A 27,347-nucleotide genomic window follows, 5' to 3' on the forward strand; every position below is an offset into this window, starting at 1 on the left:
GGAATGCCACTGATTTCTGTGCATTGATTTTATATCCTGCCACTTGACTGAATTCCTGCATGAGTTCTAGCAGTTTTGGGGTGGAGTCTTTTGGGTTTTCCACATAAAGTATCATATCATCTGCAAAGAGTGAGAGTTTGACTTCTTTGCTGATTCAGATGCCTTTTATTTCTTTTTGCTGTCTGATTGCTGTGGCTAGGACTTCTAATACTATGTTGAATAGCAGTTCCCACCTTTGTTCTTAAACACACCCCTGACCTTCCCCTGCTGTTCCCGCCCCCCTGCCCCGGCTCAAAACCACATGCACAGTTAGGGGCTGGGCTGGACTCCCCATGGCGGGAGGAGCTGCTCGTGATTTCGGACACCTGACCATCTTCCCGGCACCTTGACCCTCACATCTGCCACCCCCTCTCTGGCTGTTGATCCGCACCTTTCCCAGCGTTGGCCTCAGAGGGCCTTGAGCCCCATTTCTACGTCTGCTGCCCCCCAAAAAGCAGTGTGGCAGCCCTAGGGTTGAAAGTACATTTTCACCAGCTTTCTTTCCCACTTAATTTAAGTGCAGTGTTGTTAGCTTGTTCTAATCAATAAATGGGCATCGGAAGGTTTACAAACTAGGTAATACCATAGCAAGGGCAACAACTTCTATACGGCCTCATTGCCAATGCGGGAGAACCGTGAGAGCCACCAACCAGAAGCTGTAAATACCATTCCTTGCTCTAACTATTGGCCTCTCTTTAGATTCGATTTTTTTTTCAAGTGCAGGGAAGAGTATCAGCAGGAACCTGGTGAACACACAGAGCCGCCTCCTGCTGTGGACATGAAGGGGAGGCCAAGGAAAAGCCCCGTCTCTGCTGCACGCACTGCAGAGCTCAGGCTCAGGCTCAGGCTCAGGCTGGACTCGGGACTTACAGGTGCACACGTGACGATCACCCAAACCGGCCACAGGACCCTGACAGGAGGAGGGCTCGGTGCCTCCTTTCCTGGGGAGGCAGCGGCCCGGGGTGAGCGGCAGCCGGGCGGGCAGAAGACCTGTGCCCAGTGAAGCCTGGGGGGTGGGGGCCAAGCGGGGCTGGCATGATTAGCCCTGGCTTGGCTCTCTGAGAGGGAGTTTTAATGTTAAAGGGCCGTCTCTGGTGAGGACCTGAGGTAATGATGCTGTTCACTTCCTCGTGGTCCAACCGCCTTCCGGGACTCCCACAGCTTCCCCTGGAAGCACATGGCATGGTGGGACTGTCTTCCAGGACACAGGGTGGGGGCAGGGGGGAAATTCATTCATCCACCCTGGAAGGGCCTTTCCCGTAACTCTGGCAGGGCTTTCAGGAGGGGCCCTTTGGAAAGAGGGTGTTCAACAGAGATACACAAATACGAGAATCCTTTCTGAGGCTTTGGAATACTCGCCAGCAGTGTTAACAAATGCAGATCTTACTACTGTCATGCAACCGGATTCATAGCTATAAGCTAATAGCTGTGACGGAGGAATTATTAAAGTGTTACACATTTCATTTAAAAGGGAACATTGCAGTCACTTTGAAAAGAAAACTCAGAACTCATCTGTTGAAAACCATCATCTGTGAGAAGACAGTGGAAGGAGCAGCTGGGTCCACCGCCGTCTGCACCCACCCACCGGGCTCACAAGGCCACACACACTGCGGGGCTTGCACTGCAGGGCTGCCTCCTGGGGGGCCATCCAGGGAAGAAGCGCCCACCCCAGCCTGGCAGAGCAGGCGCAGAGGCCCAGGCACCCTGCTCCGAGCACCTCGACAGGCAGAGGAGTGGAGAAGGGGAGGAAAGCGTGTGCACACATCCTGAATCTGAAAGCTGGTCTCAGTTTACCTCAGGTCTGGCTTTTTCTGAACTCTGTGAAATTGCGCTTCTGGCAAAGTGCTACTTTTATCTTTTTACCTGCTTTGCCACAGACTACGAAGGCGACATGAACATGCATATTTATACAATGGAGCAACATTACTTTTAATAAGTAAATATAAAGTTAGAAAATATTAACAGGAAAGAACTTCAAACAATATCTCATTATAAAAGAAACATTAAGATTTCAAGGCCAATGGCTTCATTCAGTAACTATTTCTTGGAGAAAAATGAATTCAAAATAATGCTGACCTCTGCAAAGACTTGATGGGGGGGGGGCACCTGACCTCCCTAAAATGCCTCACTGTGCCCAAGACTGCTGTTTCTCCATCAGACTGGTTACAACAAATGGTCCTGTTGATACTTTAATAAAGCAGATTAGCAAAAAGCAAAACCCCCCCTAAACTCTAAAAACAACACACAACAATTTTTTCTTAGAAAATGCCCTCCACCAGAAACACAATCTCACAAGAAAATTAAAGCACATCTTATTCAACACCCACTTTTCTTGTAATCTCCTGAGCAGCACGCTAAACCTCACTCCCAGTAACTGCAGCCTTTTTCCCTCGGAGGAAACCTTTCTGTAGTGGCTCCAGAAAAAGGCGGCCACACACACTTCCAGACCTGTGGTCATGAAAGACAGCTTCACGGCTCCTTGGCCAAAAAACCCAGGCAATTAACTTGTTACTCATCAAACTTGGGAGAATTTCCAAGATAAGAAGTTGAACTATGTGAAATTTCTAGTATTTGTTAAGTTTTTTAACCTAACAAAAACTGTAATTTCACATGGTTTACCTCAGCGCACGTGTGTGACCAGCCTTAAAAAATGAACCAATGGTGAAAAGGGTGCTCATCTCATGGAAGATCCTGAAATGGTGAAGCGGTCTTGCCCACAGACAAGAGGGGCCCACGGAATGCAGTGGGGGCCTGGCCCCTGGGGGCTGCCAGGGCACAGGCCAGTGCCTGAGGACGAGCAGGTTAAGGCGCTGGAGCTCAAGGGTGAGCTCTGTCAGGATTACGTTTTTAGAACAAGTTAAAATAGGCAGACCTGGTCTAAATCTCAGAGGCGAGACCATGCTGAAAACATGATACGCAAAAGCATGTTAAACGTGTCCAAAAATTAAGATGCACAGAAAATAGAATTTATTAAAAAAAACATTTATTCCACATTAAAACGTACCCACGCCTCGCATTGTGTGAAGGTTTATTTCTTTATGTTAATGCAGTGTCTAGAGGTCTCTGAGGCTGCCGGAGGATTTTCCTTGCATGGGACTTGCCCACTCACCAGGATTTCACTGGTGCTACAAGATACAAAGTAGAAACAGAGCAAAGCCAACCACCACTGGATAGAGAGGGGTGTTACCACATCTGGGGGTTAGTGCCAATTAACTCCGTGTTAGCAATTGTATTATAACCATCCACCACCTCCCTTCTTAAACTGTAAAATCCCCACACCTGGTCCCTGCCTGGGAGTAAGTGATTGAGCTAAATTAGAAAAACCTGGCTTGCACATGCTACGGCGTGGGAAACCCTGGCCGGCGGCAACCACTAAGTGTCAGGAGGCGGGGCTGGCCCAGGGGACCCTGTCCCGAGGAGGGTGCTGGAGGCTGTCTCCCCTCAACCTGGCTATAAGGACCTGGCCCCAGTTGGAAGCACCCGCCAGCACTGTGGGTCTCGTCCAACGGGGAAGAGCTTCTAGCTGGGGCTGGATGGCCCCCATCCTTACCCCAGCAGCTGCTTCTGGCGTGTTCTGGTCACCCACGCTGACTATGGGGGCTGGACGAGGAGACGGCCTGGCTCAGGCCCAGCGCCAGGGAGGCAGGGTCAGTGTGGCCAGTCCCAGCCCTCTTCAAACACCGAGGACAGGATTTTATAAGCTCACTTCCCACCTCCCCCTTCGATCATACAGATACCTCCTGCCTTGGTTTTCTAATTTTTCTGTCCTGAAAATCTCAAAACCTTAAATTTCTGCTCACTATTCAATAGCCTGCAAGAGAGGAAAGCCAGTCGCGCAATTCTTTCTTGCTCCTAGCGGCACAGTTCTCTCCAAGTGATGACCGTGGACGGCAGAGTTCAGAGCACCAGGATTCCCAAGCCCCAACTTCAGAAGCAAAGGCACACCTGAGTTCCTCAGCCCGTGCAGCACATGGAGGTCATGCCGAGCTCCCCGCAGCCTCCATGCAGCTGGGCTGGTTCATGCCCCTGGAGAGTGGCGGTGGCCCCATGGGCCCATCCAGGACGTGACATGTGCCCAGCGACATGCTGAGGCCCACTGGAGCTCCCACAGCCCTCCCAGAGGCCGTTCTGAATGACACAGGGGGCTCATAAGGGACCCTGGTCATTATACTTGTACTGTTTCAGTTCATTATGTGCGAAAATGCTCAGGGTTCTTACTATCTGTTCACTTGTCTGACCTTGTTAGTCAACGCAGGTATTAGCTCAACTTTCCAGGAGCTTCTCTAGCCACTGCCCCTGAAAATCCTACTCCACTTTCAAGTTTCTTTTTGCTGAAAATCATAGCAGCTACTAGAATGCCATTAAATATTTAGGATACTCTGTCTTGAAATTCAAGATTGCTTTAAATTTACTTTAAAGATATACTTATTTTAGAGGGAGGGGTGGAGGGGCAGAGGGAGAGAGAGGGAGAATCTCAAGCAGACTCCACATTGAGCGTGGAGCCTAATGTGGGACTCGATCTCACAACCCCGAGATCATGACCTGAGCTGAAACCAAGAGTCAGACGCTCAACCAACTGAGCCACCCAGGCGCCTGTAAATTTACCTTATCTAAAATCTCAGGGTAGTATTTTCCCTTGAGTACATGTGTGAATACATCTATACATATTTGTGTACACATACACATGCATTTATCTTAAAATGAGTATAAAAAAATCACTATGCAAAATAAACCCCTGGTATGTGCCTAGAATAATTTTAGTTGCCATAATTAAGGTCCAAACAAGAACTTAAAAAGAAGCATCTGGGAAAATGTTTTTTGGTGACCACAGACCATGGCCTTAAGCCTGCTACATTTAGGCAGTAAGTTCTCAATCTTGTTTAAGAACACAGTATCTAACTATGGCAAGTTTGAGAAATCAGATTGAAAACTTATCCGAGACGACCCAATGCCGCTACCCACTCTGATGTAAATCTCACCAGCCGAGTTTATGGAAGTGGCTAATTGTCCATATACAAGCCTCATTTTCTGTGCTGTTGGCAAGCAGATAGTTTAAGTTAACAATAAGCTTATTGAAAAATTCACTGCTATTCAGATGTGTTCCTATTTAAACCTTTCAGCCAACAAGAGTCGAGAGTCGATCTGCATGCATCATTTTTACTGCCTTTGCCAAGAATTACGTGACCACGTGCCAAAACTAACACAAGCATTTGGAATGGGTGGAGATCGTGAACTCTTGTCCTTATAGCGTGGCCACATGCTGTCTCTGTTAAGATGATGTAAAAATACCAAGTCAGTAGAGTCGATAAAATGGGCTGTGATGTAAGTGATAGTTAATCAGTCAAGCTCCCTGAGCGAAACCCTATGAAGCGGCGGAGTTACTGACCTCGCTGGAAAATGGGATGGTGAATCGCAGGCAAGGGGAGGCCTGGGAGGACCTCGGGCTCATGGAAATAGGCATCCAGCCAGGCCACGCACTGCACCAGGGGCTCCGTCATTTCCTCTGGACGGCCGAGCAGCTCAGGAAGAGTGGGGGCCTCTGTGGGTCTGCAAAAGTCATAACAGGAGGGTAATAAACCTCAGGCCCTGAGTCCACACAAGTGAAAAGCAGACAAACGTTACTGTGCCCACATGGCAGTTTCCCGGGTACGTGTGCCCACGGCCGCGCAGCGGTGGGCAGGTGCCTTCCAGCCACGTTTCCACCTTTAGCTCTAAGAAACACAGCTCCTCTTTGAAAACAAGAGGTGATTCCAGGAGGAACATCCTAGTACACAGGCTCTGCTACTTGGGGCTCTGAACGTCCGCAGTCCGGTGAAGCAGGATGTGACGCGCTGGGACGGCAAGTGCAGAAGCCAGCCCAGTGAGCGCGTGGCTGCCCCTCTGCAAGGCTAACAGGTGCACGCGAGCCTCTATCGTTCATCTGTAAAATCACATCTCATCAAAAATATCTTCCAGAAATACTACCAAAGTAATCAACCTGCATTTTGATCACCCCGCCCCTCCCACTCAATTGCAACAGAGTAGCATGTTCGGGATTTTCTACAGATTGGGGCTGCATTCTGGGGGATTTCCTTGCAGTTTGCTTTCGGTCCATGGAGTCTCATGCTTCAAGTGTCTAATCTATGTGTAGGTCCTTCCGCGAGGCTAATGTCAGTCACTCAGCTCTGGCTTCTGTTTTTTTTTTTTTTTTCCCAAATTCCCTTGTTCATTCCTTATGGTCACTTCTTCCTTTTATCTCCTTAAGTTTAAACCAACATACTTTAGACTCGATTCAGTTTGTTCCTTGCCCTCAGGGTTTAATTCCTCCATCTGTGGGATCTGGTAGTGGCCTCTCACAGAGCTGACTTACCTTTAGCAGGTGCCGAGTCTCTGGGGATCTGCTCTGCTGGAATGAGGAAACATCCCTGCTTCTGAGCCCTACAGTTTTATGATGGATCCAGTTTTTATTTCAATTTCCTAGAACCCCACACCCACAAAAGCGCTGGCACCAAGTCTGCTTTCTTCAGCTGACTTTCCTTCCTTCCCTTCCAAGGCCCTGGACCAGGTGGTAGGCTTCCTAGCCACTTTCTGGGCCTGGAGGGCAGAGTCTGTCAGGTATTCTCAGATACTGAAGCTTTGGGGTAGGGCAGCTGCAAGCGGCTCTTCCTGAACCCTCCACACCTCACTCTCTGGGTGTTAAGGATGGGTACGCATGCACACCAAACTATAGGCTGCCTGTGTCGCCTCGGACCCACCACCCTGTGAGGGTCTGAGTTGGGAGGCCACCGCTGCTTGGCCATGTGGCCCAGCACGGGGACATCAGGGTGACTGAGGCCCCCAGGAGCATGCACAGGCTGTTGCAGATCCAGAAGCCTGTGCACTGCACAGCACAGAGAATAACTGAAGACCTTGAAGCAGGTCTTACAGAAAGAATCCTGTGCTGGAGTCCAAGTCTCTCAGGCACGGCGTTCTGTGGAAAGGCGAGTCTCCACTGAGGTCCCTGGATCTTTCCAGAAATAAGCTTCCTTGGATGGGATGCACAGAAATGCCCTTTCTACTGTTTTTCTATGGTAGAACAGAAAGTGGATCGGGTGGGGGGGGGAGGGCATTGTTCTAAGCACTTGCACGTGGACAGTGATAAGGAAGGAACAGGAAAGTGACAGGTAAAAGAAACGAGTCCACCAAAGCGTCCAGGCAGAGAGGGACAACAGACACAAGCTGCCCATCCTGCCAACTCACGACCAGACAGAGCAGGCCCAGGCCTCGGCCCAGCTGCCACCTTTGTGAGATCTCTGCGGTGGGAACTCAACGTGGACAGGCCCTTGGTCGGCGTGGACCCCAAAGCAACAGAGGGGCCCCACGGGACATGCTCCTTCCACGGAGCCAGCGGGGCAGAGACATTGCTGGGGGTGCAAATGCATCTCCTCCCTGCCCTGATTTCTCGTTCCATCAGGACATCTAGTCAGGGAAGGAGTCGAATTTCCCATGCCTGGCTTAAACGTTATTCAACTTCAGAGAGAAATTCTAGTCCCTCTGTTCTTGCACTGTTCCATCCGTACTGAATAAATATGCCCTGATGATACTGGAGAATAAAGATGGGGAAGCCTGTCATGTGCTTTGCCATCCCGCGCGCGGGGGTGGAGGGAGAGGGGGTGGTGTGCTAGGTGAGACAGGGCTCCCTTCCCATGAAGCAAGGCCAAGGCCGCCCGGCTGTGCAGGCAGCAATCTGCACGTGATGTCTGCCCAAATAGGACATGAAGAGAGCTAAGGTGCCGATGTCCCCATCCTCAGCCCATGGGAGATCGCCCTCCCGAGGAGGCAGGAGAGGGACAGGGACTGCCTTGAGAGCCCACGCTGACCCACACGCACCCTGCAGCAGGCTACTGATGGTTATCAGAGCTTGCGGGCTGTGCTTGGCCGTCATGCAGATGGTGAATGTGCCTCCCTGGGCCAAGGGATACACACCACAGGAGACGGGGCATCTTAAACCGAGCGGCGGGGGCTTCAGTACCCACTAGCGACCCGCTTTGCTCCAAGACTTACAGCTCCCTCCTCAGAGGCCCCTGAGTAGAATAGGGGCGTCTGGGTTTCGGAGGCACTGACCAGGCCGGTAGCCACGTCCTCCACGTGGCTAAGGGACTAGAACGGGAGCTATGTCCCTACTTGCATTTCCCACTCTTAAAAGGATATTTGAAGAATTTTTATAGTAGTAAAATTCATCTTAAATTGATTTTTTATGCTTGTGCTAAAGATCTCAACCTCTGATTTACTCTGTAGGCCTCCTTTTTAACTCTTTCTCTATTGGCATTAGGTAACTATTCATGGGTGAAATGTAATTAAACAGCTTTGCTTCTGAAGCAAGGATTTATGATACTACATTTAAAATGAATGGCATTAAACACACACATAAAACCAGATTTTTAAAGCCATGACACAAATTTCCATTTCTACAATAAAACGAAATTTATCCTCTGCCCTGCCCTCTCCTCCAGCCTCGCTTCGCACGCCCCAGCGCGAGCCGCGGTCTGACAGCAGCACGGCCCCGCCAGTGACTGCGCTTATTACCGAGGAGTCTCTGCAGGCTTCCCTACCGACCGGCCCCGAAGCCCCAGTGATTACAGGCTCCGCGGCCCACGCTCCCTTAAGCCCCCATCCCAGCCCTCCCGGGGAGCCTGCCGCTCAGCCAGCATGGAGACGCGCACGCCCGTCTGCGGGCCAGTGCCAGGCGCGGGAGCCCAGAGCCGGCAGCTGGCTGGCCGGCCCACAGGGCACACGAGGGCAGGCCCTGTCCTGCTGTCAGCCGGGACCGTGCGGTAAGGGGCACATCAGAGTCGCTCCGCCTGAGACCTTCTCCCAGGATGCCACTCGTCATCAGTAAGAGTCACCCTAGGCCAATCCCGGGACAATGGAAGCCCCCGCCTTTTGTTAAACCTGGCAAGAGAGGGCTGGCTAGCGGCTGACCAATGAATTTGGCTTTGCTGAGCTTTTCCACACAGGAGAGTAGAGAGCACTGGGCACACCGCAATAGAGCAAACACGAAATGCGATGTGGTTTGGTTTAAGGGTTTCTTCAAGAAACATGCAATTGCTGGCAATCCCCGACAACGGCCTCCAGGGGAAGCCCCGGGAACGCCGGTGTGATCGAAAGCCCCGAGTGATGTTCCCCTGCAGTCGTGACCCCGTCCCTTCCGGAGCTTGGAGAAAGAATGTTCCGGTGAACTGTTTCAGATGTCAGCTTTGTCTTTCAGCTCAAATCAGGACGCAGGAGAGTGGGGGAGTGCTCCAGAACAGACTTCTGAAACGTCTTTAGTGATGCAGGGATGCCTTACGCGCATACACGGAGCAGAACCCACTCACGGCGTTACACACACGAGCCTAGATGGCACTCACGGGAAAGCTGTCCTTCCTACCTGCAACACGGCCTGCTGTCTCCACACACGGATTTCGGTTAGGAGGTGAGGGGACAGAGGCAGCACCACACCAGCTGCAGAGGAGGACAAGGGGAGGGACCCAAGTTTAAAGGGACAAGGTTCCGAGCCGTCCATCTGCCGCATGGGAAGCCACTGGGTGTGCCGCCCCAGCCAGCGGGTGAGATCTGTTAAATTAGACATGATTGTGCATTTATTGCACAGGGCTCAGGCTAGTGGCAGCTGCAGAACCAGGAGCCCACTGGGCAAAGCGAGCCAGGCCGGCCAGCCCACCAGAAAGCCGCGCCCAGGGTCTGCAACAGCATCAAGGGCTGGCGTGACATGAGGAAACCTGGAAGAACATTCCTGACCCCACGTCCTCCAGGGTCTTCCCAAAGCTACGAATTTGCTCAATACCTTAAAACTCAGTTTGGCAGGAGATTTGGGTATTTGGGTTTGGGGGCACCTCAAGACTTTGTTGGTAGTAAAGAATCACTAAATCTTCATTTCTGAATGAATTCTACTTCCCAAAGACATTAAAATGTCATGTACTTGGCTTAAATCCCATTTGATGTAAGAAAACAGGCCAAAAGTTCTAAGCTTCTCACATCTGATTAGCAGCATTAGCTACACCCAGGGGGCAGACATTCAAAAACCTCTCTTGTTTTACCCCAGTACTTTTCCAATATTTCTGTCTTCCTGGGATAAAATTGAGTTTTACGGTTTGGGAACATGAACGGGTGATGCTAGAGGCTCACCCACGCAGAGCTACAACCTTAGGAAAGAGTTCCAAAGACACGTATTCTCTGGAGTTCACCTGGAATCTGGCAGCGAGTTGACCCAGGCTGTGTCCTTTAACAAGGCCGGGCGATCGGTCTGCGGGAAAACACACAGATAGCAGGGTACAGCCTGTAGTGGATGGAAGAGTCCAGAGCCTTAGCCACATACAGCATTTTGGACACCCTTACAATGAGAAACATTTCCCAAGCTGAGCTGGATAAGCAAGTCTCCCCTTCTCTGGCTCTAGGACACAGTGTGGACTCCAGAGCAGAGCACCAGACCCCATAGCCTCAGGAAGGTGCACATTTTCAGCAAAAGTTTAAAATTGCAATAGAGGTGATTTTAAAACATGTGGATACTGCTGCCAAGTATCACTGGCAAATGCACAATTATGTCTAATTTAACAGATCTCTAGCAGAGTCTCTTGTGTTTGTGTCTGATGGATCTGTCCTGCACTTAATGATACCTTCTTGCTAAAGCTCAGATGCTTTTCTTTTTCCAGTGGTAGGATGGAAGACAAGAAATAAATTATGCTACCTACGATCAAAGAAAAAAATCATTTTTTTTTAAATGAAGGGGCTGAATAAAGATTTTAAACTCTTTATTCCAGCTGAGTTTTGTGGCTTGATTCTATTTAAGCCATCATCGAGGACCCGTTATGCCCGCGGCTCATCCACAGACGCACTGACGCAGCGTCTGCAGCACGACGGCGCAGAGAAGGAGGCGGAGGTAAGACGCAGAGGAGGTGCCCGCAACCTTGCACTCGGCCTCTCAGCGCCGTGTTCCCGACGCCCGCCCCGATGCCGGCTCTCACAGGCCGTCTGATGAACGGACACGCCCAGCGGCAGCTCTGTGACCCCGCCTGCCGGCTAGCAGCTCACAGCAATACGACCGCGCGGGTGTGATGGGATCTGTGCAGGCACCTGAACTTCTAGACCAGGGAAGACAGGGGAAGGAGGAAAGCAGAGTGCTGATGCAGGTACTGAGAAACATCGGCCTCCAGCAGCAGCACCGAGTCAGAGATGAACAAAGGCCTCCGGACCGGGGCTCATCGAGCAACAGGGCTGGAGCCTCCCGAGGCTCAGGGCGGCAGCGGGCGGTGTGACGGTGCGTCCGGTGCCGTCCCAACGACATGCATGTCAGTGCGTGGGTTTCCCATGCTGCCCTGGGCGTGCTCTGCAGTCAACTGAGAAGGCGAAGGGAGTACCAGCAACATACTGACGTTTACACAACAGCAGGCGCGATCCTGCACGTGTGCACCTGAAGGGAGAGAGGGGCTGCCATGACTCCTAACACGTGGGTTTACGGACTGACCTTCACGTGCTGGGCTCTGGGGTCTGTTTTCACAGGTCCATCTCTGTGAAACAAAGAGACTTTGCTACCATTTGACGGAGGGAAATTAGTAGCGAAGCGAACCCACGCCTGGTCCAGACAGAAGTCCTGGGGACGGCTTCGCGGGGAAGGTGGTACTTCCAGCCGTCCCTGCAGGAGGCCTAGCTGGAGCTCTGACAGGTGTTCTGCACACCCTCGCTGAGCTTTTACAGTGTGGATCAGAACAAAGATGGACATAAATTCTGCTCCTTGCCTGATACCTTCCACCCCCACAATCACACACCCCCAAAATGGATTCTACATTTATGATCCTATCATAGGCCACCAATGGTTCACGTCCCAAGGTTAACAATAGGAGGAGGAAGCGGCAGTAAAATTTAACTGGGCCCCAATCTACTCACTTTCTGGGTGGTCACAGGTATGTTGCTTAAATTGGATATCAGTTTTTAATGGGCATCCTAAGCCCTCAAAATTTGGGGCTCAAATTAATGTCAGAATCTACACAAGACCACAGAGGAATTTATGATAGTATTTTAAAACCCTCTCCAAACCCGGAAAATGTTATGTAAATTTTCAACTCCTCAATACAAGGTATATGTCATAAGAACTATATACTTTTTTCTTTTTGAAAATGATTCGTAAATACATAAGCAATAAAACATCTTAAAAACACAATTTAAATAGTATACTTGGCAGACTAGAATGCCTTAAAAAAGCCTATTTATTTTCTCTCCTAAATGTTCAAATTGTTAAAAGGAAAACTGTATTTTAGCTGCACTTTAACATATCATTAAAATCTCTACTATTTGACAGATGAAGATAAAAACACCCCAAAACTATAGATGAATTATCAGGTCCCTAATGATTCCAAAACAATTACAGGATGCAGAGCAATCTAGTTAAATTTTATTCAAAAGCTTACTACACTTGTGTTTTCTTTTATTTTTCTATCAAGAAACCCATGAGGCTTAAGCACAATTCATTATGTATGAGACCCCACTTGCGGTGCTTGACTGTTGATTAATAGCAAAGTTTGCTGTATGTACATTTGCAACATTAGATGCATACAATATGCTAACTTATTCTTTCACTGAAACTAATTATTTACAAAAATGACTACTTGAGACTACAATTTATTAAATGCATGCATCCAGTCTCAATTTGGCCCCAAAAGACAGCCTGGAATGAAGATCTTTTACTTGATGTGACAACTTCTAGAAACGCTGTTATTAATATTGTAAATGTGGCAAATAAAGAGTTCAAATAGCCTTATATCTGTGTTGCATTTGTTTTTCACCACTGAAGCAGGGAGCAGAGCAGCTTTCTAACATTTCACACACGAGAGGTAGATTCCTCTTTCCCAGCTTAATTTAGCTTCTTACAAATGAAATGCTTATATATTAGCAACGAAATAGTTTTAAAAAAGAAATAGCTAACATGAAAGAGGAATAAAAAATCCTAATCAAATTGTTACTTAGGTAGATTACAAGCCTGTCAATAAGAATAAATTTAGTTCATTTGTCGAAAAATATCTGTAAAAATACAATTTTTAAGGAGTCTTTTCCACCAGTCTCATCAAATTACTGGTATTCCCATATGGGTACTTTTCCCCCCAAAGGATCTTTGGGGTTAGGTAACTGTGCATTATAGGGTAATTCTCTTCATTCCCAGAAAAGAAGGGACAAATATGAATTGATCCACAAACAAGAATTTTAGAAGCCTCATCTTAACATCCAGATTTCAGAATGGGGCATCTGGTCAACCGCAACATCTCTGAGGCTGACTCTATAACTCATGTGGCCCAAGGCAGCAGCCACCTGCTCTGAGCATCCTCTACAGTCTGGTCTCTCTCTGCTGGGCCAATCCGCAGAGTTGGCCTCTCTACAAGCTGCCCCATTCCAATGCCCTCAAAGACTCTCTGTGCCCTTGCTCTGCTCCACTGAGGGTGTGTGCAGGCTGAGGAGAGACAGACAGGAATGAGACTCCTTCCTTCACATGCCAAGATAAGGGAAATCGATGTTTGTGCCCAAACGACAGAATGATAGTGCAGAAAGTCATTACATACGACTAAATGCTCTGTGCCATTAAATTTTTGCAAGGACACCTAAGGAAAAAGACACAGGTTTCCAACAAGGGCTTGCTCTGAGATAGAAGATTTTAGGGACATAGAGGAACTGAAACATCAGTGAGAGGGCCTTTGCTCCCTAAAACAAACAGGTGTTAGGGGGAAAAGAAAGCACGAGAATGGGAAAACCTCAGGGCCATAGTTAAGATGGGTAAAAGATGATTGGTTTTCTAACATGCAATTTAATATCCCAATTCTCTCAATAACACATTCAAAGTCAGCCAGTCAAGGCAACTGACTTCAGAAGTCCCTGTTGAGAAAATGTCTCAATGTCAGACCTTCATTACACAATATGGCATTTTGGAAAGGAGAGATCCGCTGAATAAAGGTGAGGATCAACTATAGGGAAACAAGTCAAGGTAAACACTTCCATAAAACTTCGCAGGTGCAATTTCCTGAGTGCCTAACATGTGCCAGGTATTTAGTTAAACTGTTCTGTATTTATTCCTCCCCATAACCCCTGAGGGAGATACTATCTCTATGTTCCAGAAGATGAAACGGAGTCCAGAAGTTATGTGACAATAACTTGACCAACGCATAAGGGATGCAACCAGGATTTGAATTAGAGTCTGTCTGATCCAAAGACCTTAATCTCTGGACCACCTCCACGAATCCACAGTATTCTTGATGATCTCTGAAATGGAAACAGTTACTCCTTTAATACAAAGTCCCTATATTTACATGCTCTATTCTTGATAGCATATATCCTATTATCCTATATAGCATATAGCCCTTATAGCATTTGGATTTATTCTCTTACATTTATGTAACTTCTATAAAGTTCCCCTAATCCATAAGACTACATCCAAGGCCCACTGCCCTATCAATTCAAAGACAATGGGATTCTGAGTGTCAGTTCCAGTTTTTTTAATATTCTAGACGCTTCCAAGAAGAGAGACTAGGTGCCCCCTACTATAGGGTCTTAGGTTTGTAGGGAGTGGCCCACTGGGCATTATTGGTCTATACCCTAAGGAAGGCCATGTTTATATTTAAATGCCTCGATGACCACTCCATACATTCCTTTTTAGAAGTAAGAAGTCTAGGCCTTAGGATGTCCCAGGCCCATCATCTTCACCACACTTAGCCCTATGGAAGCAAGTCCCAGAGTGATAAACACCATAGTACTGTTCTACGTGGCTTGGCAAACCAGCAGGCCAGATGTCAGCCCAGGCTGCATGAAGAAGTCAGATGGACGGGCTTCCCGCAAAGGCTGCTCCGGGTACCTGAATGGAGAGCCAGGCACTGTCCCGGAGCTGCTCCCAACTCTGCCTCTCAGCCCTGGGGTCCTATCTGGCACATTACTGATGCTCAGTGCCTGCCTGCGAGCGAAGGCGTGAACAAGATGCAAGGGTTAGTCCTGCCACCATAACATGTGCACGGAGAAACACCTGCATTTCAGATTTCATTTTTCCAATGAATAATTTGCTGAAAACCATTCCCCAGGGGGAGGAAAAACCCACAAAGATTTTCTAAACAGTGAAAGCTACATTTCTCTGCCTTTTCAGATTTCGTAGCAGACAGCCAAATAACAAAGTTTGTTAAAGCCCAGGGACTGGGCATCACTTCCAATTCTGCTTACTTTGATAGGACTCTACAGTCAAAACCTGGAATTGTTTCAGATTTGAAGACACAAAACTAAGTGAGTTTCCTTCATGGCAGCTCCATTCCCCACTCCTGATATAAGGCAATCAACTGCACAATGAGATGAAACGCAGGAAAAATGAAATGAAGCAGCATACTTAGCTCTATCTTCATTCTTTGACTACAGATAAAGGTTGAATTCCAGTGACTACAGACATATTCTATGAAGGCCACTTATGCTGCCCCTCATTTCTCCATTAGGTTTTTTAGTCTTCCAAGAGGCAGCCATTAGATCACCACTGAAAGAGGAAAGAGGTCCTAGTGGGGAGAACTCCCCGCCCCCCACCCCAGGACATGCAGAGGGCACCAGCTGACCCTCTGCAGTCTCTGCCTTTTGATCACTGCTGGGGGAAAACAGACATGAGAAGAAAGCCAGCTCCCAGGAAGCAGGCACACACACGCCCCTCCCACAGTGACTGGGAATTCTGGAATGTGCGGTGAGCAATGTATCCCGGATGCAAAGCACCTGACAGGGACAGTGGGATGTGCCTGAGCTTGGGAAACCACAGCTCCTTCTCGAGGCTCTCACACCTTTCGAACTAACAGGGCTAAAACATACCCACCCTTAATATGGTTGACAAAACTGATCTCCAGACAGCTTCAAGACTACTTTGTTGTGATGCAATTCAGAAAAAAAAATTATTTTGCATCTTAGCAAGGGAATGTGTCTTAATTTAAATGTTAAAATAGTAACTGAATGTTCTGAAGACACTACTTCTTTTCTCTCCAAAGGCACGTCTTCTAGGAGGGCTGACCTCCACAGGGTTTGGTCCCATTAACTTGTGTACTGGGCTCATTAATAAATAATCCTAAATTACCACTTAATTACCTGTCTTGTAAATTGGTTTGTACAATTCTAAATAAATAATAGATTGTTCCCTATTATTAAACACAGTGGAGTTTTTAAAGAAAAGCATAGCTGATGATATAAAAGAACACTGCAGTTTCATCTGGGAACAACTTTCTGTAGCTCACTTTCTCAGAAAGCCTTTGCTCCTATTTATTGTTGCAGCTGGAACATGTTAGCGGGTGAGCATGGCTGAAAACCCTGTATTTAATATCAGACAAGTATATTGACTATACATTAGTGGCCAAAAAAATCTTAAGCAACTATTAAATGGACAGTTAATGTAATTGTATTTTAAAACACTGAGGTCATATTTAATTTTGAATTGAAACTCTTAAAATGCGCTTTCTGGCAAGGATATAGGGTAATAAAACAATGTTAACTACAGAAAAAAAAAAAACCCTAAAACTCACATTATTAAAATAAATCTTTTTTCCAGAGTACTAATATTTGCAAGAAGTAGATTACAAGAAGCAGGAAAGATTTGTACTTCTTCAACAAGTATTGTCACTGGCACTGGAAATCAAGATTTTCAATTTGAAGGGTGATTCACTCTGAACAGCAAGCACAGATGCCATTTCCCGCCCCCTCCTTTCCTTCCCCGAGCTGGCTGCTCCCCCAGCATCCTCTGTCTTCCTTCCAGGGTGCTCAAACTTAGCAACACCCCGAGGTCTTCCAATCAGAAGTCCACCCGTAAAGGACCCAATTTTGCTCAAGAGCAGGAAGTAAAAGTAAACGGGGTTGGGGGAAGTCTAAAAGGATGAACAGAGAGAGGCAGGGTGAAGAAGAGAAAGAAAGGGGTAGAAAATATTTTAGCTGCAAAGCCAGCCAATTAAAATTCCCTTTGGAAGCACCAATTTCTACTCAAAGAAGGTTGGAAAGTCCAATTTTATATGCCTTTTTCTTCCTCTTAAAAAAATCAATACAGCCCTCTGGGAGGCTGTCACACTTGCAGGCAGGCGGGTCTGTGGACCGTAAGCTCCATGCCTGGACCCGGTTCACAGCCCTCCCAGGGGAAGAGAGAAGGGGGTGTCACAGAGTTTTCCAGCAAAAACAGAGCAGCATTTATTTACAGGTGTTCTGACAGCCAGGACAAGGGAAGAGGCCCTGCACGCGAACCCTGGAGTCAGGAGGCAGTACTTCAGAGCGCTAAGCCTTGATTTGACCCCTAAACGCCTCACCCTGAGAGCTTGAGAACAGTAGAGGGGGACAAAGAGGCAGAAGACCCCACTGAAAATCTATCTGGTGGGAGCTTGAAGAGAGAGCATGTCCTTTCTCTGCTGCCCCATGCAGGCTCACCTAATCCCCAAGGTCAGACATGGGACTCTGGGCTGCCTCATTCTGCCAACCACAAATACAACGCAATTGTTAATGCTCTGGAGTCTCTCTCTTCTTCTCTGGTCCCAAATCTCTAGCTCCCTACTCTCAGAACTGGGTCTTATTTCTCAGTACAGATGTGCAACAGCATGCCTACAGAGGCCCCAAGTATGCGCCATTCTGAATTTAAGTCCTTGGCTTAGATTGGAATCTCTGGCCCGAGAATTTTGGGATCCTTTTCTTTTCAAAGGATTCTCAGATACTCAAGAAAACTCTAGTTTGAAACATAGTAACTTGAACTTGTTGTACGAAAACATCTCCCAACTGTGACTCCCAACTGAAGAAGCATTTTACCCTTATAAATGATGAGATGTTTACTCTCCAAGATTTTAATTGCAATGCAAACAAATTTTAAAATCTCACAGAACTCACAGATTCTTGGAAATACAAATCCCTCGTTAAGACTGTGTTCATTAAATGACCATCAATTTTAATATAGACTGCTGTATATTCAGGATGCTATATATGAACCTCATGGTAATGGCAAACCCAAAACCTGTAACAGATGCACAAAATAAAGAGAAAGAAAGCCAAATGTGACAGAAACTCATCAATCACAAAGAAAGAGATCAAGAGAAGAAAGGAACAGAGAAGAACCACAAAAACAAACAGAAAACAATTAACAAAATGGCAATAAGTACATAGCTATCAATAATTACTTTAAATACAAAATGGCCTAAATGTTCCAGTTAAAAGACACGGGGTGGGGGTGGGGGGGGGAGTATAGATTAAAAAAACAAGACCCATCTACATGCTGCCTATAAGAGACTAACCTCACACCTAAATGTACATACAACTGAAAGTGAAGGGATGGAAAACATTTACCATACAAACGGAAGTGAAAAAAAGCCAGGGTAGCAATACTGATATCAGACAATATAGACTTGTTTTTTTTTTTTAAAGATTTTATTTATTTATTTGAGAGAGAGGGAGAATGAGAGACAGAGAGCACGAGAGGGAGGAGGGTCAGAGGGAGAAGCAGACTCCCTGCTGAGCAGGGAGCCCGATGCGGGACTCGATCCCGGGACTCCAGGATCATGACCTGAGCCGAAGGCCAGGCGCCCCAATATAGACTTGTTTTAAAACAAAGATGGTAATGAGACAAAGAAGGGTTTTATATAATGGTAATAGGATCAAACAGGCAGATATAACAATTTTATTATTTTTTTAAAGATTTTATTTATTTATTTGTCAGAGAGAGAGAAAGAGAGAGAGAGAGAGCGTGCGTGCACAAGCAGGGGGAGTGGCAGGCAGAGGGAGAAGCAGGCTCCCCACTGAGCAAGAAGCCCAATGCAGGACTCGATGTCAGGACCCTGGGATCATGACCTGAGCTGAAGGCAGATGCTTAACTGACTGAGCCACCCAGGCGTCCTGATATAACAATTTTAAATATCTACGCATCCAACATTGGAGCACCTAATTACATAAAGCAAATAATAAACTGACAGAGGAAGAAATTGATGATAATACAATAATAAGAGGGGATTTTAACACTCCCACTTATATCAATAGCTAGATCTTCAAATAAAATCAATAAAGCAGCAGCATCTTTAAATGACACACTAGACCAGATGCACATAACAGATATATATGGAATGTTCCAACTAAAAACAACATTCTTTTCAAGTGCACATGGAATATTATCCAGAATAGATCACATGTTAGGCCACAAAACAAGCCTCAATAAATTCAAGAAGACTGAAATCATACCATGTATCTTTTCTAACCACAATGGTATGAAACTAGACATCAATCACAAGAAAAAAAACTGGAAAAAACACAAACATGTGGAGGCTAAACAACATGGTACTAAACAACCAATGGGTCAATAATGAAATCAAAGGAGAAAAAACACACAGAGACAAATGAAAATGAAAACACAACTGTCCAAAATCTTTGGGACATAGCAAAAGGAGGCCTAAGAGGGAAATACATAGTGATATAGGACTGCCTACCTCAAGAAAAAGCTCAAACAACCTGACCTTACAGCCCAAGGAACTAAAAAAAAGAACAAAGCCCAAGGTGGGTAGAAGGAAGGAAACAAGATCAGAGCAGAAAAAAATGACAAAGAGACTAAAATATGGAAAGAAAATGAAACCAAGAAATAGTTCTATGAAAAGATAAAAAGGGATAAACCTTTAGACTCATCAGAGAGAGAAAGGACTCAAATTAAAAAAATCAGAAATGAAAGAGAACTGATACCACAGAGATACAAAGGATTATAAGAGAATATTATGAAAAGTTATATGCTAGCAAACTGGGCAACCTAGAAAAAAATGTATAAACTCCTAGAAACATATAATTTTCCAAAACTAAATCAGTAAGAAATAAAAAATTTGAATAGACCAATTATTACTAATGAAATTGAATTGTTATTTTAAAAACTCTCCCCAAAATAAAAGTCCAGGACCAGATGGATTCACAGGTGAATTTTACCAAATATTTAGAGTCAATACCTACTCTCCTCAAACTATTCCAAAATATAAAAGAGGAAGGAAAGCTTCCAAGTACATTCTATGAGGCCAGTTTTATCCTGATACCAAAACCAGATAAAGATGCCACAAAAAAAGAGAACTATAGGCCAATATCCCTGATGAACATAGATGAAAAAGTCAACAAAATACTAGTAGGCCCCATTCAACAATAAACAGCTGATTCACCATGATCAAGTGGGATTTATTCCAGGGATGCTAGGATGGCTCAATATTTACAAATCAATTAACATGATATACCACATCTACAAAATGAAGGATAAAAATCATACCATCTCAGATGCAGAAAAAAAACTCTCAACAAAATGGGTTTAGAGGGAATATATCTCAACATATTAAAAGCCACCTATGACAAACCCATAGCTAAGATCATATTCAGTGGTTAAAACTGAGAGCTTTTCGGGGCGCCTGGGTGGCTCAGTCGTTAAGCGTCTGCCTTCGGCTCAGGTCATGATCCCGGAGTCCTGGGATCGAGCCCCGCATCGGGCTCCCTGCTCTGCGGAAGCCTGCTTCTCCCTCTCCCACTCCCCCTGCTTGTGTTCCCTCTCTGGCTGTCTTTCTCTCTGTCAAATAAATAAAACCTTTAAAAAAAAAAAAAAAAAAAAACTGAGAGCTTTTCCTCTAAGATCAGGAACAAGACAAGGATGTCCACTCTCACCACTTTTATTCAACATGGTAATGAAAGTCCTAGCAGCAGCAGTCAGACAAGAAATAAGAGGCATCCATGTTGGTAAGGAAGAAGTTAAACTGCCACTATTTGCAGAGGCCATGATACTATGCATAGAAAATCGTAAGACTCCACTGAAAAACTATTAGAATAAACGAATTCAGTAAAGTTGCAGGATACAAAATTAATATAAATTGGCAGTATTTCTATACACTAATAACAAAGTAGCAGAAAGAGAAATTAAAAAAGCAATTTCATTTACAACTATACCAAAAATAAAAAAAATATTGAGGAATGAACTTAACCAAGGAGGTGAAAGACCTGTACTCTGAAAACTATAAAATATTGATGAAAGAAACTGAAGACGACACAAACAAATGGGAATATATTCTATGCCCTTGGAATGGAAGAATATTGTGAAAATGTCCATACTATCAAAAGCAATCTACAGTTCAATGCAATCCTTATCAAAGTATCAACAGCATTTTTCACAGAACTAGAATCCTAAAATTTTGTGGAACCACAAAATGCCCAAAATAGCCAAAACATTCTTGAGAAAAAAGAACAAAGCCGGAGGATCACAACCCCAGATTACAAGATATACTACAAAGTGGTAGTCATCAAAACAGCATGTACTGGCACGAAAACTGACACAGATCACTGGAACAAAACAGAAAACCCAGAAATAAAAACCACAATTATATAGTCAATTAATCTATGACAACAGAGGTAAGAAGATGCAATAGGAAAAAGTCTCTTCAACAAATGATGTTGGGAAAATTGGACAGCAACATGCAAAAGAATGAAGCTGGACCACTTTCTGGCATCATACACAAAAATAAACTCAAAATGGATTAAAGACCTAAATGTGAGACCCGAAACCATTAAAATCCTAGAAGAGAATACAGGCAGTAATTTCTCTGACATTGGCCATAGCAACATCTTTCTAGATACGTCTCTCAAGTCAAGGGAAATAAAAGCAAAAATAAATTATTGGCATTACATCAAAATAAAAAGCTTTCTTTCACACAGTGAAGGAAACCATCAACAAAACAAAAAGGTGACCTACTGAATGGGAAAAGATATTTGCAAATGACATATCCAATAAGGGGTTAATATTCAAAATACACAAAGGACTAATACAACTCAACACTAAAATAATCTGATTAAAAATGGGCAGAAGACCTAAACAGACATTTTTCCAAAGAGGACATACAGATGGCCAACAGACACATGAAAAGATGCTCAACATCACTCATCATCAGGGAAATGTAAATCAAAATCACAATGAGACATCACTTTATACCTGTCAGAATAGCTAGAATCAAAAACACAACAAACCACAAGTGTTGGCGAGGATGAGGAGAAAAGGAACCCTTGTGCACTGTTGGTGGGAATGTAATTGGTGCAGCCACTGTGAAAAACAGTATGGAGGTTCCTCAAAAAATTAAAAATAGAAATATCATATGATCCAGTAATTCCACTACTGGGTATTTACCCCCTCCAAAAAGAGAAACACTAATCTGAAAAGATATATGCACCACCCCATATTGAAACATTATTTACAATAGCCAAGATATGGAAGCCACCTAAATATCCATCCATAGATGAATGGATAAAGAGGATGTGGTATATATGTACAAAGACTATCACTCAGCCATAAAAAAGGAGATCTGCTGTTTGTGTCAACATGGACAGACCTAGAGAGTATGAAGTGAAATAAGTCAGACTGGGAAAGACAAATAACATATGATTTCACTCACAAATGGAGTCTAAAAAACAAATGAATAAACAAAAAGCAGAATCAGACCTATAAATCCAAGAGAATAAACTGATGGTTGCCAGATGGGTGGGGGGTTGGGCAAAATGGGTGAAGGGGAGGCACAGACTTCCAGTTATGGAGTGACTAAGTCCCAGGAATAAAAGGTGTAGAACAAAACAGCGTCCATGGTGTGTGGTGACAGATGGCAACGTACAGACTCGTTGAATCACTATGCTGTACACCTGAAACTAACGTAACGCTGTGTGTCAACTACACTCAAGTAAAAAAATGAAAAATACAGGTCACCTAGTTAAATCTGAATTTCAGATCAACAAAATTTTTCTGTAAAATACTTATATACTAAAAGAATGGTTCGCTGTTTATCAGAAACATAAGTTTAATTGGGCATCCTGTATTCTATCTGGCATCCCCACCCTAATCCCAATAGGATACTAAAAAGGTATTATTTAGTGCTGATAAAAATGGAACAAATAGATTGAAATTACTGCTTCTAACAAGTTGCATCCCCTCTTCTAACAACCTGAGCAAGGTTCTGTAGCTGCTTAGATCATAAGTAATAGGAAACTGTAGTATGACTACAATTTAATGGGAAGAAGTAACAGCCTTATTCTCACCTTAAAAGAAAAAACTGCTATCATGTTAACAACAACTGTATTCACACCTGGTCTGGCTTTCTTACTGTCTCAGGTTTGTCAACGCTTAGGAGACCACATGACAGGCCTAGGTACAAAAATAATCTACCAGAAACTAGAATCCTATAGGCAACTTGGTTTTTCATTGGTGTGTTAATACTGCATTGTGAATACCTATCCATTTTTGTGTACAGACGCCTGGATGTGACCTGCTTCTGAGCTGCCCAGCTTTGCCGGGGAGCCGTGTTCACCCCAGATAATTGATCGCAGTGCCCATCACTGCCCACGCTGGGAATGGTGGATGGGCAGCAACGAGGGAATCTGGGGTCCCCGAAGCTCTCCCGGGAGAGAGGACACACAGTGTGTCCTTCCGGGCCATTTTCATGCACACAAGGGAGTTTCTTCTTCCCCTTAGCTCGGGCCCCCATTCTTGCTGGGCCAGTACCACAGCTGCTGCCTGCAGCACCTCCTCACCAACAGTTATCCAGCATTTAAACCATCACTCAGGCTACACTTGTCCCCACATAGGATTTTCAGTATCTCCCCGGTCCAAACCTGGCCCACAGCTGCTTTTGTAAACCAAGCCTTACTGGGGCCCAACCACACCCGTGTGTTTACGTGCACGACAGGGGCTGAGGAGTGGTGGCAGAGGTGATGGGGCCTGCGAGGTGTTTAGTATGTGGTCCTCTCCGGGTGTCTCCAGATGGTTCCCTGTCACTCCACCTCTAACGCCCCCAGATCAGGTGCTTTTCCAAACCCGAATGTAAGCCGAGTTTAAGTGCCCCTCCTCCAACACCAACCGCATCAGCCGGAGGCGCCTGGAGTAACTAAATGACACGAGTCACAGGGCTGGTGGGGTGGAGAACGCCCTGTGCACTGGGCATCACCCGAGGTGCTTTCTATGCACCAACCACGAGATAGGAGGGGAGAGTCTGGATTCTGGTTTCTTTCAGGAGCTGCCCATCTCTGCTTGACCCCCGCACCAGATCCTGCACGGAGTCCTCCTCCTGATTCTCTCTGCCCCTCCCTGACTACTGACTGAGGTTCTGTGTGGACTCGGCATCAGGCGTCCCTGGGCAGGGGAATGCAAGTGACCAAGAGTCCACTGCCCCTAGGCTCTGCCCGGCCAGCTGCTTGCTCTGAACGGCCACCCGGGGTGCTGGTCATCACCTCCAATTGTATGCCACGTCACACTCACACACAGCTTTCTCCCTAAGGCAGTAACACCTTCTAGCTGCCTACTGCTGTTCATGATGGCACTAAAATTCTCCTACTGACTCAGGTTTGAAAATCCCTGGAAATATGGCTGGGTTGGGCTTTGTGATGTTTCCCATCTCCTTTCCCTTTTGTTGCCCATGCACAGTTCCCACCCATACCCTGCACAACCACCAGAGCCTCGGAACTGTCCTGGACCCACTCCATTCCCTTCCAGAGAACCTGCCCAAACAAGGTAAGTCTTCTGAAAACCCTGCCCGGTCCCAGTCACCATCCTGCTTGCAAGACTTTCCAGACTCCTCCTCATGCACACAGAATCAAATCCAAATTCTGCATCTGGTGTTAGTCAGAGCCCCACCCCCCTCCCCTTCGGTCTGGCCTGGACTCAGGCTCACCCCCGAGGGACCCCGAGCTCCCGCCAAACTGGCCACAGCCCTTTGCCGTCCTGCACTGTGCCTTCCCACCCTGGGACCTGCCCCCTCTCCAGTCTGACCTCAGCCCAGGGAACGGGCCCCACTGATTGGTGCTGTCAGCTCTCCTGTCGTTGCAGCCTCATCTAGACCCCACTTCAGACCACCCCAAGTGCCACGGAGTGTTCTTACCCTCCACCCCACACACTTGGCGCCTGACGGCTTCCCCCAGCACGGCCCATGCGTTCAGGCAGCTCTGTCATTCACAGCAATGGACACTTCACTGCCTTTTATGAAGGGCTCATGATGGTCGGTGAAGTGTTAAGTGAAAATTCGTGACGAGAAAGTGAGGCCAAGAGGTACTACTGAATGTACTCAGAAATGATTTAGGATTTACTTTAGGAATCTACCTAAATAGTCTGACAGATTCTGTTGCCTCACTGTACTCCTGCTAAGAGTTTGCTTTCCATCAACTTCTTCATACGTTCTCTAAAAGGCTTAATACCTGGGCTTCTTTAATGGGTTCAGATACATGCAAACCCAGGGCAAACTTCCACGGGTAGAGGCTGCCTCAACTGCATGTCTGCTTTGATCAAAACTTGAAACATCTAAGAAATAGTTTCCTGAACCAGATCCGCAGAAGAGGATTCCACGGTTCTCAGCTTTGATTCCACCCAGAGCCCAGGATTCAAGAGACCTGCATGGACTCCAGACCTATCTGGATGAGTCCACTACTTTATCACAGAGACTTCATAGTTCTCCGTTTACACACCACACGACCAATCGTGTTAGACACTGTGCAGCTTCAGGTTTACCAAAGTCCATCGTCTCCTCTCCCCGGCCTTGCTGGCCCAGCACAGAAATACCGGGGACCAAGGATCTGAAGTCACACAGCACAAAGCAACCGAGAGCAAACTTGTCAGCTCTCAGCCCGGCTGATCAGAGTGTGACCAAGAGCTCAGCCAAAGATCTCAACTCTTCCAGCAGAAATGGCCCTCTGCCTGGGGTACAATGTCTTCAAAAGAGCTGGCCTAACTACCAGGGAAAATAGGCCAAAAAGAGTACAGAAAAGGGGTGTGTGCCTGTGTTAGCTGACAGATCTGCTCCACCAGGCTTCCTTCCTTAAAACACTTAAAAAAATTAAACAGAAGTCAGACTTGAAAACAAATACTCACAACTCCCAAGCTACTGTCCCCATTTTGGTACCCATGCTCCTCTCACTCCTAGCTTCTGAAAACTGAACATCTTCCTGCTAGTTATTATGTATGTAATTAAAAAAACGAACTCCCATTTCCAGGAACCAAACCAAAAACTCTGACGGCAGTTGGGCCTGCAGCTGGACTCCTCAGCTCGGAAAAACTGCAAACCACCCCACTTGCCATTTTCAATTAAGTACTTTATGGAAAAAAAAAAGTGAAATAAAATACACTTACTAGAAATGTGTGACTCTGTTGAACATTTTAAGAAACAAAGGATCAGAAAGGAACAGATGTTTCTTCCTAAAAGTACCCCCCAAAACTATGTAATAATGAATCACTGCATTCCCGAGCTCCCAGGAAACAGGAGGTGTTGGTAAGCGGCACTCAGTACAGCGTCTCTCTTCCCGGGACAGAAGAGCGCACAAGTGTCCCCCTCACTGGGCTGAACGGGCATGGTGCCATTCCTCTCTGGTGCATAAACACTTGCTGCGTATCTACCATTTACGACACACTCTAGAAGTTGCTAAGGGGGTGGAAGGATGAGTAAAATATAGCCCACCACTTCCCCACCAGCTCTGCCAGGCCAGGACGGGAGGCTGCAGCCTCAGGACAGCTCACGCTTGGGCTCTCCGCGGGCAGGACTGGAGGGAGAACCCCTCGGCTCCGCTCACATCTGTGGTCCAGAAGATGCTGGCACCAGCTTGGAGGCCAGGGCACAAGCGCCTTCTCCCTCAGCGCTCCTCCTCGGTGCTCTGAACCCATTTCTTCGGTGCCCCGAACTAGTCCTCACTCATGTATGCCAGGCAGAGAGAAAACATCACTCAGGACAGGCAGGCCCCTCAGTAACAAAGATGAGGCTTCCCGTCTTCGTTCTTATTCACGTAGAATTTTCCTCCAGGTCCATCTTGATGGCACCTTGGGGATGCGGATTTAAAGATCCCGGTTTTCTTTTTTCTGACCCTATTACCAGCAGCATAAAGAACTTCCACCTTCTGGAAGAATGTGCTTGTGTTCACTTACCCACTGGACACCAGGGCTTTCCAGAACATGCCTGGTTCTATTGCTCTGGACATTAAGTCTGAAGAGCCACCAACTTTCTCAGAAGAAAGTTAAACTTCTGAAGCCAGAGGAGCAGTTTTCTCTATAATTGACATTAAAAAGTGGCATGGGGCGCCTGGGTGGCTCAGTTGGTTAAGCGACTGCCTTCGGCTCAGGTCATGATCCCGGAGTCCCGGGATCGAGTCCCGCATCGGGCTCCCTGCTCGGCGGGGAGTCTGCTTCTCCCTCTAACCCTACCCCCTCTTGCGCTCTCTCTCTCTCTCTCTCTCAAATAAATAAATAAAATCTTTAAAAAAAAAAAAAGTGGCATGAACTGGATGCGGATGGTGGGTGAAGCTGCCACGGTGCACGGTCTTAAACTTAA

General features: G+C 46.3%; 1 protein-coding gene across 2 annotated transcripts in view; it reads right to left on the minus strand.

Moving 5' to 3' along the window:
* The window catches only part of MGMT (O-6-methylguanine-DNA methyltransferase), a 255,691-nt gene that overhangs the window by 33,152 nt on the left and 195,192 nt on the right, over positions 1-27,347 (minus strand). For both annotated transcript variants that reach the window (XM_081823290.1, XM_081823291.1), the window contains exon 3: positions 5,426-5,586. In XM_081823290.1, coding sequence (XP_081679416.1) covers positions 5,426-5,586 — 161 coding nt within the window. The remainder of the gene's footprint in view (positions 1-5,425; positions 5,587-27,347) is intronic.

This window comes from Leptonychotes weddellii, chromosome 6, assembly GCF_054177405.1.
Source record: "Leptonychotes weddellii isolate Sample4059 chromosome 6, ASM5417740v2, whole genome shotgun sequence".
NCBI lineage: Eukaryota > Metazoa > Chordata > Mammalia > Carnivora > Phocidae > Leptonychotes > Leptonychotes weddellii.